This window comes from Colletotrichum higginsianum (assembly GCF_001672515.1).
Source record: "Colletotrichum higginsianum IMI 349063 chromosome 7 map unlocalized unitig_7, whole genome shotgun sequence".
NCBI lineage: Eukaryota > Fungi > Ascomycota > Sordariomycetes > Glomerellales > Glomerellaceae > Colletotrichum > Colletotrichum higginsianum.
The window spans coordinates 2007020-2027982 of record NW_017263917.1 but is presented as its reverse complement, the minus strand read 5'-3'; the positions used below and the strand labels follow the sequence as shown (position 1 = coordinate 2027982).

The 20963-nt window shown below is 56.0% G+C and overlaps 6 protein-coding genes across 6 annotated transcripts; 4 read left to right on the top strand and 2 right to left on the bottom strand.

Moving 5' to 3' along the window:
* Positions 1-5636: 5636 nt before the first annotated feature.
* Positions 5637-6569, top strand: CH63R_10308 (uncharacterized protein; the record flags this gene model as incomplete). Its single annotated transcript, XM_018305282.1, has 1 exon — positions 5637-6569. One exon carries the CDS (start codon positions 5637-5639, stop codon positions 6567-6569), a length of 933 nt encoding a protein of 310 aa, XP_018154706.1.
* A 618-nt stretch (positions 6570-7187) lies between these two features.
* CH63R_10307 (Pyridoxamine phosphate oxidase) lies at positions 7188-8042 on the top strand (the record flags this gene model as incomplete). The annotated part of the gene is made up of 1 exon (XM_018305281.1): positions 7188-8042. One exon carries the CDS (start codon positions 7188-7190, stop codon positions 8040-8042), a length of 855 nt encoding a protein of 284 aa, XP_018154705.1.
* A 933-nt stretch (positions 8043-8975) lies between these two features.
* On the bottom strand, positions 8976-10994 carry CH63R_10306 (Nonsense-mediated mRNA decay protein; the record flags this gene model as incomplete). Its single annotated transcript, XM_018305280.1, has 2 exons — positions 8976-10683; positions 10741-10994. The coding sequence occupies 2 exons, from the start codon at positions 10992-10994 to the stop codon at positions 8976-8978; spliced, it is 1962 nt and encodes a 653-aa protein (XP_018154704.1).
* A 529-nt stretch (positions 10995-11523) lies between these two features.
* CH63R_10305 (Serine/threonine-protein phosphatase) lies at positions 11524-14129 on the top strand (the record flags this gene model as incomplete). The annotated part of the gene is made up of 4 exons (XM_018305279.1): positions 11524-12925; positions 12982-13399; positions 13451-13880; positions 13938-14129. The coding sequence occupies 4 exons, from the start codon at positions 11524-11526 to the stop codon at positions 14127-14129; spliced, it is 2442 nt and encodes an 813-aa protein (XP_018154703.1).
* Positions 14130-15025: 896 nt separating this feature from the next.
* On the bottom strand, positions 15026-15626 carry CH63R_10304 (Duf866 domain protein; the record flags this gene model as incomplete). Its single annotated transcript, XM_018305278.1, has 3 exons — positions 15026-15358; positions 15420-15534; positions 15592-15626. 3 exons carry the CDS (start codon positions 15624-15626, stop codon positions 15026-15028), a joined length of 483 nt encoding a protein of 160 aa, XP_018154702.1.
* Positions 15627-16165: 539 nt separating this feature from the next.
* Positions 16166-18031, top strand: CH63R_10303 (Pentatricopeptide repeat domain-containing protein; the record flags this gene model as incomplete). Its single annotated transcript, XM_018305277.1, has 1 exon — positions 16166-18031. One exon carries the CDS (start codon positions 16166-16168, stop codon positions 18029-18031), a length of 1866 nt encoding a protein of 621 aa, XP_018154701.1.
* Between the last annotated feature and the right edge of the window lie 2932 nt (positions 18032-20963).

Genomic DNA, 20963 nt, shown 5'->3' with positions numbered 1-20963 from the left:
TATGTGAATAGAGCAAATTTCTGACCGTCCGGTTTGATATAGACGTTGGTTGGAAATTGCAGGCTTCGTTTTCATTGGCTTTCGATTTTGCAGATAGACTTTGGCTTACTGGGCTTCACCGGAGGCTTATCAGGCAGGGCGCGCAGGTCCTGATGAGTCGTCGGATGAGGCACCTGTGTCTGCCCTTCGCCTACGACGGCCTTTCTTTCTTTTGTACATTACCGCCATTGCTTCGGCTCCTTCTGCGCAACACGAACTCTCTACGATGGCGCATGTGTCTTTGGTTGGCAGGGCTCGAAGACGAAGGATGTTTACGCCGTTCGTCCTTGCCTGTAGAACAATTCTAGATAGATCGCCGACTGCAGCAGTTTCAACGTTGCAAACTTGGTTTTGTTTCACTTCATACATATCGGCTCTCCAGGTGCTCGAAGTGGTGTCAGCCAAGCTTCCGATTCTTTTGTCTATTTATCCCTAGTAATCTGCCTCAGGATTCAAGCGACTAAATGGATATTGGTACTAAGGATACTTGGCATCGAGTGAGGGCGGCGGTGAATACATTGCCAATGGAACAGAACAACTTTGCCGGGTTGATGCTATTGGGAAAGCGACTCGAGGTCGGCACCGGACGTCGTAGTCAGGTGTTCCCGAACCGAGACATGAACAACCCCATGACGCCATCCCGCTGTTGATCCCCTCCCCCTTCAATGTACTCCCCACTTGCATTCAGACCGATGATCCCAGATTGACAAATTGTCAAAAATGGTAAGAAGAGCGCGGGCACGTCTATTATGATCTCTTCGAAAAGAGACTTCCCTAAAAAAACATTCGAGCACACCTGACACCACAACCAAGCCCCGCTGTGATGGTGTGCAGCATAAGGCTGCATGTGGCAGCTCCTTGGCCCAGAACCAGAGGAAACTCTCGCGGGCGCGCTAGTGCGCGAGTGCGCGAGTGCGCGAACGCGCAATGCTTTTTTCCCTCCCTCATCTTTATGCTATCGTTTGCGCGAACTCACATCGGCGCAGCACCGGTATCTAAGGAAGGGTTTGGGTAAAAAAGGAGAGAGAGGGAGAAAGAAAACCAGCAGGGGCGGGAGATGCAGCTCGCCAGATGACGATTTCACAATCCTCTCCTCGGGTCCCTCAATGCGAACCTGCGGCATCGAAAGAGGTATCTCAGTCTCACACCTCGACTAGAGTGCTGACACCGAGGTGAGCGACCCTCTCCTCCCCTCTTCCACCCCCGGCGAAGGATCAAGGGACCGAACAAATAGATGCAGACTCAGCCGCGCCTCAGAACAGGATTTCGAGAGGTTGTTATGCATGTCGAAAGGAGGAGGTAGACTATTATTGAAAGTGCGTGAGACGAGCATTCAAAACGGTTCGCGGCTGAGGACTGCGGCATCTCGACGTCCTGTCTTCACCGATATGGCTCGCGATCTAGGCCCCCTACCCCCCTAACCTGCCTACCGTTATTGGGTGCATTATACTGTTGCCGCGCGGCGACGTGGTCTGGGTCAGGCTTGGTTGCCTCTCGGGATGGTGATGTCGTGGCTCGATTAGGGTTGGCTTTGTTACGATTCCTTTTCCCGTCTCCTGTATCCTAGTTTTAGTTCTATTGTTATTCTACATTCTTGTGTAGTTTGGAACAATGAATAGGAATGCAACAACGCTGTTGCAGATCATCGAACGGTTTTCCCACTGTCCGTGGTACGTACCCACCCATCCTCGAGGTTCTGTACCTAGGTAGAGGCGGACAAGCCCTGTCAGGGTGGTCCGTCAGAGGACCGTTCTTTCCCCTTCTAACAAATCAACTTACACCTTTTCTCGCCCCTCTGTTTGCAATGCACCCCACTGCGCCCACGCTAGTACCAGGTGCAAAGTTGCGGTAAACCAGGCTCGCAAAAGAGGCTAAACACCCAAGGACTGGGTGTGGGATTTCCATCCCAGGCCAGGGAGCTTCCAGGGACCGCCGCTACAATCAAGATGGAGGAAGTCCAGACCGGAAGTGATACCACTGGTGAGGAAGTTCCTGGATGATGGACAAACGAATGCCGAGCCGGCGGAAGTGGAGCTGCGCCCGGGCCCTAGCTCTTCGGACTTGCAGCCACATGCTGTCCCACGGTTATCTAATGTACACTTTCCGTGGCGGAGGAGGGTTTCCATCTTCTTCATCGATGCTTCTGGCAGCATCTAGAGGCGATTGTGGTGCAAATTAAATGGCGGAGGGAACGCCCGCGCGCTATAGGGCGTGCGCCGGCGGACGCGGAGGATCCTTCGCGGGCTTGGACCGGAGATGGCCGGCCGCTGGCTTGCGGCCGGGGGTGTCTGCGTCACTCAGGGCTGCATTTTGAGGGCGCGCTTGCTCGCCGGCGACATAGATAGCCAGGGCCGACCCACTTTCGATACCTGGGTGACGAAGGCTGGCCAAGGTTTGTCTTCCATCCGGACGAGGTTCACGGATCTACCTAGGTGTAGTAGCCATCGTGAGACGAACCATGGCTGGCACCTGCCTTCTTGGATGTGCGGACGGGGCATGGTGTGGGTGGTGAAATCCCCCCCCCTCCCCCCTCAAAGTCCAAAGTGTATAAATTACGCCATAATGCCCGTACCCATGCAGCTTTCATCCTTCCTTCCCCTGGTCAGCGGCGGCAACGCCAAGGGTGCGGAGTGTACACGAGAGGTTAGTTAGTCACGATGCGCTCCGGATGGCCTTGCGGGTTTTCGAGCTCAGGAATGCAAGTACTCTGTCTCGATCCTGCAAGCATGGGAAATGGACCCTGCCAGCCCTAAAGAATTGGAGACTATGATGAATGCCTGAGTCTCCAGCGCAAAGGGAACAACGCGTTGTGTAATCCATTTTTTCGTTGCTTTCTATGTTTTTCTTTTTTTTTCTTTTCTCCTTTCCATTTTCTCTCTTTCTCGTGTCCGGATTACGGATACATGCCGGCCGCTTCAGTGAGGTGCGCGGGATGTCTGGCCCTCGCAGATGTGGACGGAGGGAGTGTTGAATGAGGCACTGGACTCATGCAGACCTTTTTTTTTCTTTCTTCTCCTTTACTTCAGAGTACCTGGGTAGCGAGATAGTCCGAGGCAGATGGCAAGGCGCTCAGTGGTTAGAGTAGACGGGAAGTCGGACTTGACAGGCCTGTCAAGACTCACCTTGCAGGGAGACTGCCTGGTGCGTTGGCCTGTGGGGCGGAGTCCCTAAGTACCTAAGTACCGTACCTTGGGGAGGTACCTTAGGTAGGTACCTACTCTCAATCCGCAATGACATCCAATCCACCGTCACCATCACCATCACCACCACTCGTAGCCTGATCGCCATGGCAATGCGGCTCGCGACGCTCCTCCCATCCGAGTCGGAAAAGTGACCGATCCAAGTGCATTTCCTTCATTGGCGGTGTCGGAGGAACGCAATACAAGGGGCGCGATCACGCCTACCAACGGCCAGAAAACGACGACCCCGGGCCTTGCATCGAGAGAGCATGAATCGGGATCTGAACCACGACGCCCTTGATCTCCAGCGCCCATCACCATCACCATCGTCGTCGTCACGAACAAAGCGCGTTCTGTCGCGGGGTCCAGACACGTACCGGGGAGTGACTCACGAAGAGGGGCCAAGACCTCCGCCGTCGACGAGGGGGTGGGTGGATGGTCTCGTCCTGCGGCGGCCTCTGCCAGGCTGCAAGACCATCTCGGCCGGCATCGTCGCAGGCCATTGGCTCCGGACCGCAAAACCACCATGCGACGCATGTTGCGATGATCCCTGAGATCGTGGGCAGGTGCAACTTGCAAGAACAGGTTTGAGGCAACGCATCGAGTGAGGCAGAGAGGAGGGGGCTGCAAGAAAGGACCGCACAGCGCCAAGCAGAAACCCGTTGAGTCCTGTCGGACTCTCCAAATATCGTCTCTCGAGTCTCGATCAGATCGCGACTCGCGATTCGTCCTCTGCAGACAGCCTCTGGAGGAGCGAGCAGACAGCCACGCACGCAATTGAGCGCTTCGCCCCTTCTGCTCCACCTCGTCTCCCCCCCCTCCTCCGTTTGCGAATACGCATAGTGGCAGATGCAAAAGCGCGCGCAGTGTCAATCTACTTGTGAGCCAGAGTTGGGCGAACCAGTCTCTCGGGTACTCAAACCACTTCGGCGAACCATTTTCTCAGACACCCACACACACACACACGCGACAGTACACGCCAGCACACCAATCGAATCAAGGCGTCCAGGCTGAAAATTCGGATTAAGGCAACCGGACAGGAAACGGGTTCGTTTCTGCCTTGTTGGCTTCGCTGGCCCTGCACCGCCTCGGCAACTCGGAGCCCTGCGCCAATGGGGACATGGCCTGCCACCGAGAAATCCAAATCGAGTGAAGCAGTGCCTCCTCTCCCTTCTGTACGTATGGCTGGATGGCTGGATGCGGCAAGATTTGGATCAGTCAGCAGATATGGGAGTTGATTCCTGGCAATGGCCTTTTTCCACTTTCCCTTCTGGCATTCTGCCTTCCCCCCTTTCCGTACGGAGTCCTCCCGTCCCGCTTCCACCCTTGTCCACGGCATCAAGGAGCAGCAGCAGCAGGAGCGGCACCCTATCCCCTCCAACCCGTCATCCCATGGGCCATCACGGAGCCATGGGACTTCCATCCACTCCACCCATCCCATCCCATCCCTGGTCAAGGACGAACCCCCGATTCCGCCGCCCGTCCTGCCTAACGAACCGCATGCAAGTTCATGTGAATAATGTGTCCTGCCTGGACTTAGTACCTACAGTACGGAGTACATACTCACGAAGATGAGCGATGACTCTATCCACCATCCACTGCTCAACTGCCAAGAGGCAGTCGGCTTCAACAGCCCAGCTCTACATGGCCACTACCGATGCGATACCTCTGGAATGTTGCTAATTTCCTTGGGACTCGGAGCGTGTTCCAGGTACCCTTTTCGTTGTCGTCCGGTGCTCCCCTGTGCTGCATTCGCTCTCCCTTTGCATCGCTACATTGCAGAGCAAAGTTGCGCCGGAGGCAGCAATCCACTATCCACACCACCACTTCTCACTCATTCGCCCACTTACTCGCCCACTCACTCACACACACACACACACTCGTACATGCGCGCGCACACACACACATTTTCTCTCCCTCCGACTGCGACTTGCTTGCTCTCTCTCTCACACACTCCACGAAGGCTGCAATGGGCTGTGTCTGAATAAATAAAATGTCCCGATGCGTCGCGTCTTCTTCGTTCTCTCCCGTTCCATCCAACTTACATCTGCTCTCTTCTTTCATCACACTCGTCGCTGTCCTATCCCTTCTCCCAAGCCAAAAAAAGAACTCGGTCCCCATCTTGGGCAGCATTCACCCCCTTATATACCCGACTTGACTCATCTCGACAAGGCCGCGACTTGTATTAACCCGCGCGCGCGCGCCTACCACGCCACACCACCCACATCGAATTTTGAAAATTAAATTTCATCTTTACAAAGACCAAACTGGACACTGCGCATACAATAATACGATAGACGCCTTCATTTTTGTGCCTGTACAAGGCGAAAAGGCATCTGCGCCTTGAACTGCTTCACCGAATCGACTTACACTTTGATCGGCAACCCCCGCGCGCCCAGGCGCCAACAGCCAGCTACTATGTCTTCGGCCAACAGAAAGGAGCAGCGCGTCTCCTTCCAGACCATCCCATCCTCCAAGAGCCACCGTCACCAGACGAGCGACTCGGGCGTCGGATCCGATTTCAGCTCGAGCCCCACGCCCCAGGAATACTTCGACCTCGAGAGGAACCACATCAAGCTGAAGGAGGAATTCCTGGCAACCAGGAACAAGCTCAAAGAAGCAGAAGCCCAGCTCCAGGAGGCTAACGCCCGATTAAGCGCCATGGAGAATACCGTCGAGGTCCTGAAGAACGACAACAAGGCCCTGGATCGCGAGAAGCGCAACCTGCGCACAGAGGTCGAGGCCCTTCGCGATGACATCCGCAAGTCTCGCTCAAGCCCACCCCGGGAATCGACTAAGATGTCGGGTGCCCTCCCACCCCACCCGTCTTCTCCCAAGGAGCACAAGGAGCACAAGGAGCACAAGAGCTCGCGCCGCAGCGAATCCAAGCACCACCGCAGCGAGTCCAAGCACCGCCGCAGCGAGAGCAAACCTCGGAAGAACACAGAGGAGAAGGAGCTCGAGAAGCGCGTCAAGCAGGACAAGGAGCGTCTCCGGGGCCGTTTCGACCACAAGGACGACAAGAGTATCGCCTCCAGCACCAGTTCGGGCCGTAGCAAACAGAGCGGCAGCTACATGGAGCCCTTGGGTCCTGTTGCCCCCCGACCCGCTCCCGCCGTGGAGCAGGCGGGCCGTTCCCGTCACTCACACCACAACTCCATCAGGCCGGCCGTCTACACGACAACCACCATTCCCGAGCCCGCTTACGGCGCCTTGCCACACAGCCCAGCATACCAGGACTACGACGCCGATTACTATCCTGATGCTACTTCACAATACGTTCAAGAGGACGGCGGTTATCACTTTCACCCTCTGCCGGTTGACCCACCCCGCGGGAGATCGCACCGGTAAAAAGCCGACAAGCAAGAAGGGGAGAAAAAAGAAAAGAAAAAAGACCTGTGTGACGCACCACCACAGGTAGCTGGGCCTTTTTTTTCTTCTTTTTTTTTCTTCTTTGCTGTGGAAAATACGTTTACAGCTCTCTGCATTCAGCCACAGAGAAACTCTTCATTACAGGCACGCATCCGCTAAGCGGTGCGGGGCATGAGAAGGCCTTACCTACCCCCGCAGCGTCCGGGGGCGGGCATTCTGACTGATTTAGGTGACAGGATGAGACGCAACTGGTTGACGCCATCCAGTTGACTCATCCTCGTTACGAAGGCCCGGCAAACTTGTCCGTTCACCGGGCCGATGTGTTTATTTCAAGAGACGCATGCCGCATTTTTTTTTAGTAGTTCCTTTTTCCTGTTTCCTGTTTCCTGTATCAAATCCTGTACCAGCCGGCTTCCTGTTCTTCGAACGATACGATACCCGATACCCAATACCTCTTGTCACGTTTTTTCGACGATATACCTTATTTGGCTCTTGGCCTTTTGTTTGTTTTTTGTATTTATCTAGCTTCGTCAACGACGTTCGTAGACCTGCATTTCAAATCAACAAAAGTTTTATATAAACCAAAGAGCAAAGAAAATGAAGCTCTATCCCTCCATCAGCCCCGACCTCGCAGACTGGGCTGCCCGCCAACCCGTCTTCTTCACGGCCTCGGCGCCCACTCACCTTCCCCACATCAACGTCTCGCCCAAGGGCCTCTCCGCCCACTTCGCCGTCCTCTCGCCGAACCTGGTCGCCTACATCGACCGGACTGGCTCCGGCTGCGAGACCATTGCCCACAGCTATGAGAATGGGCGCCTGACGCTCATGTTCATGTCCTTTGGCCCGTCGCCTCGCATCCTCCGCCTCTTCTGCAAGAGCCGGATCATCGAGTGGGACCATCCGGATTTCGACTCGTGGATGAAGCGCATCGTCCCGCAGGGCGAGGCGGGCAGGATCTCGTACGACGGTGCGAGGGCCGTTGTCGTTGGTGATGTCTGGGAGGTGCAGACGAGCTGCGGGTACGGCGTCCCGATGATCCGCAAGGAGCTTTACGCGTCGCCCGCCTCTGAAGACGACAGCGACGCCGCCGCCGCCGCCACCCAGGGCAAGGAACGAGACGACAGGCAGGGCGAGCTCTCCGTCTTTGAGGAGCGTCCCACCCTTGACTTTTACTGGAAGAAGCGCGTCGACAACAACACGGTCAACAAGTACCAGGCCGAGACCAACCGGACCTCCATCGACGGTCTTCCCGGGCTCAGAGCCGCGCGCAGGGACGCCGGCGAGACGCTCTGGGTGGCCGACGCCAAGGCCGCTCTCGGCCGCGCGGTGCGCGAGACGAACGGGGTGCTACTGGGCGTGTTTCTCACGGTTTTCGTTTACTACGCTGCGATCTGGGGAGCGGCGTGGTGGGCGCGCGCGACGGCGCCCCGGAGCCCGATTTGGCCAAACTGATTCTTGTTTGTATGCTTTGTACGGACCAGCTCAGCTAGCTCGGAGAGGCGGGAACAGCGGACGACGTGTCCGAGTTCAATTTGTTTCTTTTAAAAAGATGATCGCTGTTGTTTATTTTGATATTTGCCCTGCCTTTGTCCCTGGCCCCCCACCTCCGTCGGTAGCTATCGAGAGTGCAAAGGTTGTGAGGAGGGAATGTGGCATTTCTTGTAAGCTGGTAATAGGAAAAAGGAGGAATTGCTACTTTCTCGATCTAGATTGTGTTGTTATCCTCCAGCATCAACCAGAAGTGATATTTTGACAATGGCTCTTGATCTTTGCTCCCGCCCTGTGACCGGTGATACGTGCATGCCCGTGGCTGGCCCCTCCGGATCGATGACTCAACATGGTAACTCTTGCTTTGATTCCCCTTTTGGGTATTCATCTGCTAGATCATCCAGTCGTGGCTCGCCTTTCCCATCCGGACTGGCCCTGCCCCCCCCCCCCCCCCCCCCCCCCTTCCGCTATCTGACGCACCGCCATTACTACTCCCCTCTGCGCAGAACGCATCTGCCGCTACCGCTGCAATGTACTCACTAACTTAGTTTCCTAGCTGATCTTCCGCATTGCGTCTGTTCGACGGGCAAGGTGGGAAATGGACAGGTGGGAGAGGCTTGCAGTCAGTTTAGGTTACCAGGATAAGCGATGCCTTCCAAACCCTCCCTGGCCATCGCACCTTTGTGGTCGGCCCTCGGTTGGGTTTCCCTTGGGCAGAAACGCGAGCGCGCACAGCTCTCTGCGAACCCCCCCTTCCCCCCTGCTCTGCTGCTCCACCCCTGCCATGCGCCGCCGCGGGAACATGCACACGTGGGAAATACCCCTATTGTACGTGCAGAGCGGCCGTCGATTATGCATAGGACAGAAAAGAAAAGATGGAATTCCTCTGGCTCAAAATCATCCCGTACCTGCAGCTGAGGCATCCTTGTTGCCGCTGTTGCTGCCCGACGCGTTCGCCGCGGCCTTACCGCCACCGCGACCGCGTCTGGTGCGCTTGTGGTGTTCCGGCTTCTCGGGCTTCTCGGACGGCGTCGCGTTCTTGGCTGAACCGGACGCCGACGGCGCGGCTGAGTTGGACCTCGTCGCAGCGGCGCTGGACTCGGCGTTAGCACCGCCAGGCTCCGCCTTCGTGTTCGAGTTGGGTGCTGCGGCCTTCTTCTCCTTGCGCTCGAGAACCTGAACGGTGCCCTGGGCAACCTGAACAGGACTCGCGGCGACCGCCCTGACAAGGCTTGCGTGGTCGGAGAAATCGACGTAGGCGAAGCCCTTGCGCTTGTCGATCTCGACAAACGTGACGGTGCCAAAGACCTCCATCGCCTGTTTCAGGAGCGCCTCAGTAACGCCCTGCGAGGGGTTCGCGTGCTTGACAAAGCCTCGTGTCACACCGGGGGTAACGGCCGCGGAGCTCTTCTTGGAGTTGCCTCCCTTGCCTGAGGACTTTGGGGCCGCCGGGGGGTTAGATTTGGCGTTCGTCGACGGCGCGGCGGCCTGTGATGCCGAACCCGATACATCTTTGTCAGCCTTGTCAGCCTTTGTAGCCTTCTCCTTGTTCCTCTCCTCGTCCTTCTTCTTGAGCAATACGACAGGAGCCTTGGCGGGTGGTGCTGGTGCGTTGGAGCTGGCTTCGGTTGACTTGCCCTTGGACTCGCTGGCCCCCGCGTTCTTGCCGCCACCGCCTCTGCGAGAACGACCTGATTTGGCCGCAGTGGGCGTTGTGCTCCGCTCCGATGCCTGAGAAGCCGCCGAAGATGGTTGAGCTGGTGCGGCGACAGGTGCCGGAGCAGGTGTTGCGGGTTCAGCGGCGGGTTGCGCTGGTTCTTTGGTCGTAGCTGTCGCCGTAGTCGTCGTCTTCGCTTCTGCCTCGGCCTTGGCAGCGTCGAGTCGTGCCCTCCTATGAGCACTTCCAGGACTGATGCCAAGATCTCTTTGCAGGATTCGAGCGGCCGCCGCGATGCCAGCTCGCCGGCTCTTGGGCGCGTCCTGAGATGATGAAGAGGCCTGAGCGATCTGGCTAGCGGCAGCTTCAGCAGCCTTGACAGCTTCGGCGTTGGCCTTCTTGGTGAGAATCTTGACCGTCTCTTTGGGCTTGTCGGCCGACTTCTCGCCTTTGGTGTCCTTTTTGCCCTTCTTCGAATCGTCCGCCGTCGATGCCGGCGCCTTGCCTTTCGTATTCGATTCCTGCCGAGCCTGCTTGGCGCTCTTAGCGGCAGCCGCTTCCTTTTGCTTGCTCGCCTTCTTCTCCTTGATGTACTCGATCAGAGGCGTCGTCGTGACTTTGGCCTCGGGCTTCGACTCCTCCGCATCCTTGCTCTCGCTGCCCTCGTTCTCCTTGTCCATCTCGGGATTCGTCAAGGACAGAAGGAAAGACATAAACTCAGGGTCTTGGTCGATCGTTCCCTGTCTAGGATCGGTGCGTTTCTTACCGCCCGGGACCTTGTTGTAAATCGCAAACTCGAGAACCGGAGGGCCGACCAGAGACGGGCTGTTGGAGGTCATCTTGGCGTCCTCCCACGATTTCGCTTGAATCAACGTTGACAGAGTGTTGAGACTCTCGCGCTTGAGGACGTGGAGATAGACTCGCCCCGGCCTTGAGGGTTTCGCAGGGCTATGCGCACCAAAGCGTCAGTCCGAAGTTCTCCACGCCGGGAAAGTGAACACGTACTCTTGTGAGATCTTTCCCTGAGCGAAGTTGTGCCAGCTGACAAGACCATTTCCTGCCTTCCACTCGTCGCCGAGATTGTTCCATAGTTCTTGTTCCGTCATGCCAGGCGGGAGTCTTCGAATGATTACTTTGTCGCCTTCGACAGGAGTCCGGCTCTTGTTGGGCTTTGGCGCATCTGCAGCAGGTTGCTGGCCAGAGACCGGAAGGACCCCATTCGTCTTACGCGATGTCCCCTGGGCTCCGGGAGTTGCCATCGCCGGACGAAAGATCGAGTAAGGGCAGAATAGGATTGTTTTGAGATTGCTTTAGCTCCCTTGACAATGAGGGAGATATGCTGCCTTGTCTGGCTATTGTTTCCTGTCTAGAGGTGTGAGAGCAAGGAGTGTGCACAACATGGGATCCTATGTGAGAAACGCTAAACAGATAAGAAAAATTGCTATGTCCAGGACAACAAGGGTGACTTCTGAGTTCTGAGATGTTGAGGCTGATGTGATAGCAGGGTAGCGACGCGGGGCTTTTGGGGTTCACATCGACACTGGACCTGAAAGAATGGTGCACAAACGGCTGCTTTCTAGTAGGGCCTTATCAGATAAACAGTAGTCTAGCCTGTTTTGGATAGGTAGGTGGTGAAGCTGCCTCTGGATGGGGGGTGGGGGCTTTTGTTATTATTCCCCCCCTTGGAGAAACCTCGGAAAAACTTCACCACTCACAATCCCTCATTTCGGCTAAACAATATTCCGAAGTCACATTTAGCCGAAGTTCACCCAGCACCAGAGGCTCAAGATGGATCAGGAAGTCGAGTCCTCCGAGGACAAAGACAGCGTCTCTGTCGACGTCTACCCGGAAACTTTTCCGGATTTCAATCAGGCGAAAATACCGTCAACCTCTGCGTCAAGCGAAGGAAGCCCGAAGTCCGAGGTCGCGACGAAATCAGGTTACCAGCCGCCCAGTGAGGAAGAAATCCAAGCGGCGATACGACGCGCCAATCAGTACCAGAACCATCCCGTCACAAACGGACCTCGTCGCAGACCCGGAGCAGGCGGTGGCCGACAGAGGAGCGCCGAGGTATCATTCCAGCTCCCTTCTGCGCATCCAAACCACCAGCCCCAAGCACAACGGCCGGCTCCATTCGCAACCGCGCCGCCGATCAGCTCCCCTGCCACCGTCGCGCCGAGTCCTCATTCCGGCCGAGGTCGAGGCATCTCAGTTCCAGGCAGGTCGGGTTACATCCCCACTCTCCCCCCTTTAAGCACTGAACGTCCCCACGCTCTCAACGTCGGCCAAACGCGACCTATCGTCGTTGGAGGCTACGATAATCCTCTTGAAGAGCATCGCCAGAGAGTCTTGCGACGTAAAACCGCGGACAGATTAACACTCGAGGCTTTCCTGGAAGAGTCTCGTCGTCGGGCGATTCAGCAGCGCCCAAGCCTCCGACCGTTGCCCGAGCCGCCCACTGCTAGCAGTAGCAGCACCCGCACAGCAGCTGTCGCACACGACCGTGCTTTTCAAGCCCCTCCCCCCACTCAGCAGCACGACACTGCTCCACCGCACCCTTCGCCTCTACAGTCGAACCCGGTCGCTTTCAACCGCCAGGAGCCCTTTCCAGCGATCTCACGTCGCCGTTCCCGGTCTGCATCGCTGACAAGTCCCTCCAACCCCCCTCCATTCGTCTTTCCGGGACCGTCTGGCAATCGACCCCTCCCCGAACCCATCATAGAGGAGTCGTGCGCAGAAGCCGAAGAGCTTGACCACGTTGAGGAACCCGAGCTTCGCACCGCACAAATCGTCCGGCTTGTTCGACCATCCGACGACCCCGCCAAATACTCATCCGACGTTTCTCTCCGTGGTGGGAGCTTGGACTACGAGGATTTTGCCGACGAGTTCGACGGCTTCGACCCGGATTACTACGAGTCCGACGATCTTGAGTACGATTTGGACCAGCCGACCGACGAGTTTAACCCAAACGTCTCTTACGAGTTCGATCCCTACGAAGTTGAGGCAAATTCCAAAGTCCGCACTCAGATTCTCAACAAGATGGCGAGCCACATTCCCCGGCCCGGCCCGGCCAACCTCTCGCCAAACGCAGGTTTGGATGAGTGGCTGGAGGAAGCTAAGCAGTGCCATTACTTGCCTGAGCGCGCCATGAAAGAGCTTTGCGAGCTCGTGAAGGAGGTTCTTATGGAGGGTAAGGCATCTGGCCTTAGTGATTTAGCTTCACATGCACTGACTTGCGAACTCCAGAATCGAACATTCAGCCGGTGTGCACCCCGGTTACGATTTGCGGCGACATCCACGGCCAGTTCTACGATCTCCTCGAGCTGTTTCGCGTCGCGGGTGGAATGCCCGGCGAAACCAGAGTGGAGGCGCCCAAGACTGCGACCACTGTCATCAGCCCCGAAGACATCGAGCCTCCTACCGAGATCACGAACCCCAAACTCAAGAAGAAGGTCAAGAACGCCGGAAGCCCTCCTGCCGATGAGGACGATGAGGATGATTCTGTTGCCGCCGACACCAGCGCTACTTCCCGAGCCGATTCTGCCGTCGAGGTTTCCGCCACCTCTCAGTCTGCCGAGACCCGCTTCGTTTTCTTGGGTGACTTCGTCGACCGCGGCTACTTCAGCCTCGAGACATTCACTCTTCTCATGTGCTTAAAGGCCAAGTAAGCACGGGTGAAGCCAGCTGCTGCATTTTCGATACTAATGTCTCCCAGGTACCCCGACCGAATTGTTCTTGTGCGCGGCAACCACGAGTCGCGTCAGATCACCCAGGTCTATGGATTCTACGAGGAGTGCCAGCAAAAGTACGGAAACGCGTCCGTTTGGAAGGCTTGCTGCCACGTCTTTGACTTTCTGGTCCTCGCCGCCATTGTCGACGGCGAGCTTCTTTGCGTTCACGGCGGCTTGAGCCCCGAGATTCGAACCATTGACCAGATTCGGGTTGTTGCCCGCGCCCAGGAGATTCCCCACGAGGGTGCCTTCTGCGACCTCGTTTGGTCTGACCCAGAGGACGTCGAGACCTGGGCTATCAGCCCCCGTGGCGCCGGTTGGCTCTTTGGCGACAAGGTTGCAACCGAGTTCAACCATGTTAACGGCCTCAAGCTGATTGCCAGAGCCCATCAGCTCGTCAACGAGGGCTACAAGGTTCGTGATGCACACCTTCAACTTTCTCCCTCTATTTTGTCGCTAACGTCGGTTTAGTATCACTTCCCTCAAAACTCAGTCGTCACCGTTTGGTCTGCCCCCAACTATTGCTACCGCTGCGGCAACGTCGCATCTATCATGACAGTCGACAAGGACATGAACCCGAAGTTCAGCATCTTCTCCGCTGTTCCTGACGACCAGCGTCATGTCCCCGCCAACCGTCGGGGACCTGGTGACTACTTCCTCTGAAGAGTCTTTTTACTTTTCTGAATTCTGGGGACATGAATGTGGATCAGTAGTACACTGAACCACTGGAATTCGCGTCCAGAGGCTCCTTGTCTTGCGTGATACCATACACATTTCCATCGACCGCTGATACGAAGCGGCCAAGCTCTGGATAGAGACGGCACGCCTCACGTTTGTCTGAGTATACAGAACCGGCATGACAACAACTACAGATCCTGAAAAGGAGCGAAGCAGCATGTTGTGCAGCTCAGCATGACGCATGATGACGAGAGATGGTTCTACTTTTTGCTGCAGACCGAAAACCTTTGCTCTAAACGGTCTGCGGTTTTCACGCAGCATTATGGACTTGACACGAGTCCACGAGAGGGCTCGATTGAGTCATATTCGCGATTTCTGGGCATGAGCACTGAGGATTCTACTGACTGCCACTTGCCTCCGGCTCGGTTCAGTCAATTTTGAAAGGAGTCACTCGCTCGTTTGCTCGGAACGATCACGGAGGGTTTGGAGACGGGAGTCTCGACCTTAGCTCTCTCTCTCTCTCTCTCATTGAGATAGGGTGGAAGAGAAAGGATGGGTTGGATGGCTCTGGGACGTATGTGACGATTTGATGCATGGAATAGAGGGCGGGGGAGACCTTCTTGTAGAATTAGGTGACTTTAGAGTGGTTCAATACCCATACATGCTGATACGAGAGCCCATTTCCTTGGATCTTATAGTCACTTATGAATTCCAACATTGATGTTTGAACGCGGCATGTCATCATTACGACACAAAGTACAAAGAAACTCCAGGGAACAGGCCGGTATTTTGATCAACAACACGCCACACTGCATCGCCACCTCACACCAGACGCCATCCGATACTGACTCCTGGGATCCCAATAATACCTAAGTGGCCAATCAAGCCCGCTTGATCTCCCATTTCAGATCCTTGATGCTCACTTCCTCTCCGGCCTTCTCGTCATAATCGTACCACTCGCCTTCGGTGAGGTCGATGGCGGAGAACTTGCTGCCCGAATCGAGGCCCTCGGCGAGCCATTCGCCTTCGGGGATGAACTCGGTGAACTCGAGACCACGGCAGTCAAACTCGAGAAGCTTCTGCTGCTTCGCGGGCTCGCCCTGCGCGTAGGATGCAGGAGCGGCCTTGATGGTAGCGGAGGACTCGCGCTTGCAGTTCTTGCACTTCCAGACGAAGTTGGCCTCGCCTCTGCTGCCGCTCATGTCGTTGTTGTCCTGGGCGCCGGGCGTCAACACACGTTCAGTGGTGGTGAGGTCCGGGGCAGTCTCGGCTTACAAAACGGCTGACGCCGACGGGTTTGTCGTGGACTTCGCGGCATGATGTGCACTGCACCTTGAACGTGTACCAGAAGGGGTTGCCTTCGCTGTCATCGGGGCGGAGGTTCGTAACCCTGAGGTTGGGAGATGAGTTGCATATCTCTAAAGACCATGGATGGGGGGGGTCTTACCCGTTGAGCTCGGCTGTCAGTGCAAGGGCGAACATTTTCGTAGGTATTTGGTATGATTATTTTGTCTTCCTCTGTCTACCTAGTCACTGTAGCTGACGTGCCTTTCAAAGCTCATATCAAAGTCATCGTGGGGTACCCTTGGAGGGGCAGTTGCGTCACTTTCCTAAGTGGATATACTTCATAGATGCATTATTTCTTGAGGATACATTATTGTCTAGTTGCATTCTGCATACTGCATTGAGTCCACGCCTTTGCAATTAGACAACTCGGTCCAGCACGTACGTGCGCTTTCGGCCCCATCGTACCATAATTCCCAGGCGACAAAACCTGGACGTCCTAACAGTCCAACGACATCGATCCCGCCCAGCCCACCAATTCGACTCACTGGGGCTGCCAACGCAGCCGGAATGCCGTCGGGATGCAGGCACTTTGGTCCAGAGCGGGCCAGGCGCACCATTGCGGCTGCAAAGCCTGCTTCAATGCCGCCGGAGGCATGATGCGACAGTCGGCGACACGAGCGACGCGGCGGAAACCGACATTCAGCGAGGTGTTCACGGCGTGCTATACCTCCATCATGGGAACGGCGGCGGTCCTGGACGCCCAGAAGAAAGACGAAAGGCGGAAGGAGCTCGACCGACAGCTCGAGGAGGCGAGGGCAGAGTTCAGGATGCTCGTGGAAAATGCACCATCCCACCTTCCTCGCGAACGGGTGCCGGATGCATGCATTGCGCCGTCCCACCTCCTTCTCGAACTGGCACCAGATGGAAGCATTACCAACCGATACAAGGGCGCGTTGGAGAGGTATAAGAAACAACCAGAGGAGATTGCCGAGTTTTTCGACTCTTTGGGGCCTACGCCTGAATGGCCCCGGGTCTCGCCAAGGTCTAGGCAGGTGAAGGATATATGGCATCAATACCGACTCCAACCCCAAATGAATCGGTCGTACACTGTTGTGGATACCGACTATGAGTTGCTCGCCCGTTTCATCAGATCGGAGGAGAAAATGACCCGAATTCAGCACCGCATTCCAAAAACGTCACAGCAACTGGAAGTCGCGGAGAGAAAAATGCGGCTCTTGGTGACCAGCTTACTCAGTACAGACGAAGCTAGGGGACGACACGACAAGACAAGGCCCGAAAAGTGCGACTCGGAAGCCTTACAACAAGTGATCGCCGATTTGTGTAAGAGAGAGCACCCACACTACGACGTGGATCTGGATCCCAATGCTGTCAGCGAATGCAATGCCGATTTAAACAGGTCCTTGAGAGACATCTTTGCGGAGGCGCAGCCATCAAATATCAAGTTGACGATTATGAAGGTGTGCTACAACCTTCTCGTCGCGTCACAGCCTCCTACTATTCACACATACAACACTCTGATACACGGCTTCAGTGCCGCTGGCCTCCATTACCCAGCCTCGCGTGTGGTCAAGGCTTTTCTGCATTCTACGGTTGAGCCGACGCAGAGCACACTCGTTTGTCTCCTGAATCACTTCAAGGAGGCAAATGACAGTGAAGGCTTCTACAAAATCATCGAGCGCATGACTGGCAAAGACCGCCGGGGCGTCAATATTCGGAGAAAGTCTGTTGAACAAGTGCACGCGACCGACTCGCTGCATAAATGGGCAATGACGAAAGATATCGCCGTCAATCGAGACTACTTGATTGAGAGGGCTTGGTTCGACGTTCGGGTTTTTGCTGCCATCATCGAAGGCATGCTGAGGTTTGGCTACCTGAGGTATGCCGCGGACACAATGGCGCTGGGTCTCAATCTTGGAATCGCGTTCAGCATGCAGACGATAAGGACAGTTCTCAATTCTTGCGTTCTTGAGCTGGACCCCAAGCCCGCGATGGTCATTCTGAAAGCACTCGCGTTCAGACACAGTCTTATCGAGGCAAAGTTCTCGAAAATAACCCATCAGGAGTATATTGCGCGACGGGTTCAGAGCTTACTGTATATTTGCGGCTTGTTCGGCATATCGCCGGCCACTGTGGTCCCAAGCGTAGAGGCTGTTCCTGCTTCGATGTTACTGTCCGAACGCCACAAAAGGGGCTTGGATATCGCCCGCATTACTCGGGCAGTTGACGAGTCGGAGATCAAGTTAGGATTTTTCAGATCTTCACTGGCCGTCGTACTAAAATGTTTGGCCGATTGTCAGTCGGGCGACAAATCACCAACACCGTCTGGCTCGCATTTGCGGCCCTGGAGACGTTTGACCAAGGCCGCGATTGCGACGGCGCCCAACCTTGGCAACATCGAAGTAGCCAAAGGAGTCGAAACGAGTGAAGAGGTGCGAGAGACGGTGACTATCTCCAGCAACGACAAGACGACGGACAGCCGGGACAAAGCCGACGACGCCTGTGCTGGCTTTGAAGATCATTTCGAGCCAGCGAGGAGCAAACCGGCCCATAGAAATTTGGAAGCTGCGGCGAGTTTTTGAGTGTAGTGTTCTGAGTGGCGAGGACACTGTACATATGTAGTATACCTGTTGCCATCGAGGAGGCTAGGGACGAGGGCCTCTATGCCGCACAAACTCTGCGCACATGCTCTCAAAATTATCCATGCATGCCCCTAGCACACGAAGGCCAGCCGCGTCAGAAGGCCTGTATTATACATTATAAATTATAGAATATATGCGTTGCGTATGCGACGCATCAAGGCCTCTTCGAAATCGAGGCTTCGCTACGCAGTACGATCTTGGCAGCTTTTCACCCGCCCGCCTCAGTGAATGCTCCCTGTTTGTCACATGGCCGTTCCCTTTCTGGGCCAACTCACCAAGCTTTGGGGCGGGATGTGTCTTCCCGCAGGAGGTGACGCCGTGACGAGCAGCATCAAGCGACAGGTCCTGCAGACTGACGTCGCCCGCACGCGGCAGAACCCTCGTCGAGAACGCAGACGGCGCTGCAGGGCCGGATCAAGAGGCTAGTCAAGGGCGTCAAGGGCGTCAAGAAGACGAGGCGGCAAATGTGTCCGGCGATGCTTAACCCAGTGACGGAGTCACCTCAGCCGACGCAGACGTACACAATGGATTCGCGGGAGGGAGGACATGATGCTTGCGTGGGAGCGCTGCTATCCGGCGTGGTTGACAGTCCCGGGGTCGCTGGCGGTGGTGAAGAGAGCCGCCGCAGAGGCCCAAGGCCTAGGCTGTGGTCTGCATCTGCAGGGTCGCATCCACAACAGCTGACGAGACTGCATATCTGGTTGGGTAATTGTGCGACATCAAGAGGGACCGCCTTGGCTGCATGTCTTGGGCAGGGTAAAATGGATGGAGGGGGGAGTAGAGGATTGAGGAAGAGGAAAGGAAGCAAAGGTGTGGGTGACGGACTGCCCAGAACCCATGGTTTGGGGGCGATCTTTCCCCTTGGATCAAACGGATGCCGTCGATGAGAGAGAGGCGGCGAGTGCCAAGGCATACGATCCAACCATTATAGTTGCAGTGTTGTGGGAGAAGTTCAGAAGGAATCCGGGCGGTCCCAAAGCGTTCCCGGCAACAGCAGGGATATCATGTTTGCTTGGGTTGCGCGCGCCTGTAGCTTGGGTGTGATATCATTGCGTTTGTGACGGCGTCTGTGGGGTTGAGAGAGGGGGGGAGATGCCTTGGAGGGCGCGGGCCGTATGTGTATGGTGTGCGACTTGAGTTGACAGCTGAGGAAAAGCAACCCTCGAGTGGGAAAACCTACGCGGTCGTGGTTTGGACGGGCGCGTGTTGCGATTCGAACGGGGAATTGGCCGGGGGGAGGATCAGTCTTTGGGTTTGCGTATCAACCGGGAGCTTAAACGGGGGCGGCCAGCTCCCGAATGGCTGCGCAGGTATCCGCATATACACACACAAGTAGTTGAGCAAAAGTCATGCTGTAGCAAAAGGTTGATTTGTACTTTGGACAATATGCACTCTGTACATATATCGTTAATAGGAGAGACCTCAGTTCGAAGAGTTCAGGAACTGCAAAGGCTAAACTGTGATGGGTGATGAGAGAGGTCTCCATTTGGCCACAGCGGCAACGGCTTGACAAGATGCTGACTCTTGTCCCTCCCTCATACCCCTACGTAAGTTCACAATCAACGGCTGGTTGTAGTGTACCACTGCCGTGGGTCGCCGTTGGACCCTGATATCGTCACTCGTGTTCCATCCAGGTTTTCACGGCCCACCGCGTCGACCGGCCATCCTTTCATCGCCAGCGCCATTGGCAAGTCAGTTTGGTCAGCCTGGAGAAGAGCCTCTCCGTAGATGCCGAAGCATTCCCCTAAGCGCCCCCTCATTTTTGCTCATTATTTATCTGTCTTCGTCAAGGGAGCCGGGATGCCGAGGTTTTCGGCCTGGTCAGCTGACAGGACCCTTAAGACTCCCAAAACTTGGAACATGCATCGCGGAACCAGATCTTTAGTGGGGATTCAGACAGAACACCTAAGTATAGGTCATTCCTGGTGCAGGGCATTCACTGAAATCGGACTTACGAAACGCGGAGAACATGGAAGGGGGTGGGTTTTTTCCCTACTTCTTCATTTAATCACAGTCAATAGTCAATAGTCAAAGTGAACAATAGCAGAAGGGCCTCGACTGTCCGGGACCAATGTCCGGGGGGCTTCCAGGGTCCTTCCCGCCCCTGGGTGGTCATGAGGACGACGTGACTGACAAGCGGCGAGGCGGTCTGGAATTTTTGCATACCCATCTGACCCGGCGTGTTGGAGTGAGTGAGTCTGTGAGATATGTCCGGGACTCGGCCCCAGCTTTGCAAAGAGGACAAGGGCGCCTCGTCGGCGGGTGGTGGTCAGTAGATACGGCAATCGCGAGGCGATTGTGGAATCCGCGTGCGGCCAGGCGGATTGGCACCAGGACGGACGGATCCACGTGTTATTCGCGGCGATGGATGGCAATGGCGATGGAACCCGATGGCAATTATGGACCAGACTTTGCTCGTGAAAGGGAACACACAGCGCGCAGAAAAGTAGATACGCAGGCAGGTATCTGTACAGCAGGTAGCAAAGAAAGAAAAGGACGGGATGGATGGCTAGCAAAATCCGTGCTACATCAACGGCGGGGTGGTCATGGACAGGCCGGCCAGCTGAAGCTGCGGTGGGGCGGCCATCCCGTGACACTGCGAATCACGAGTCGCCAGCGCCCCACGGGCGGCCAACGGAGACTTCTGAGTGGCTAACTTCACTGACCGGATACCGCCACCCCTCGAGCACCCCTCGAGCACCCAGACTGGCGAGGGAAGTCACTCACTCCTCTGCGAGCGCTGAGCGGCCCTGCCGTCACGTTCAGAAGGGACTGGCGCTGGCGCTGGCGCTGGCGTTCAACTTTCAGGGTGGTGGGTGGGTGCGTCCTGTCTCAGGTACCCCGCGATCGCGTCTCGAGTCGTCAACCCGGC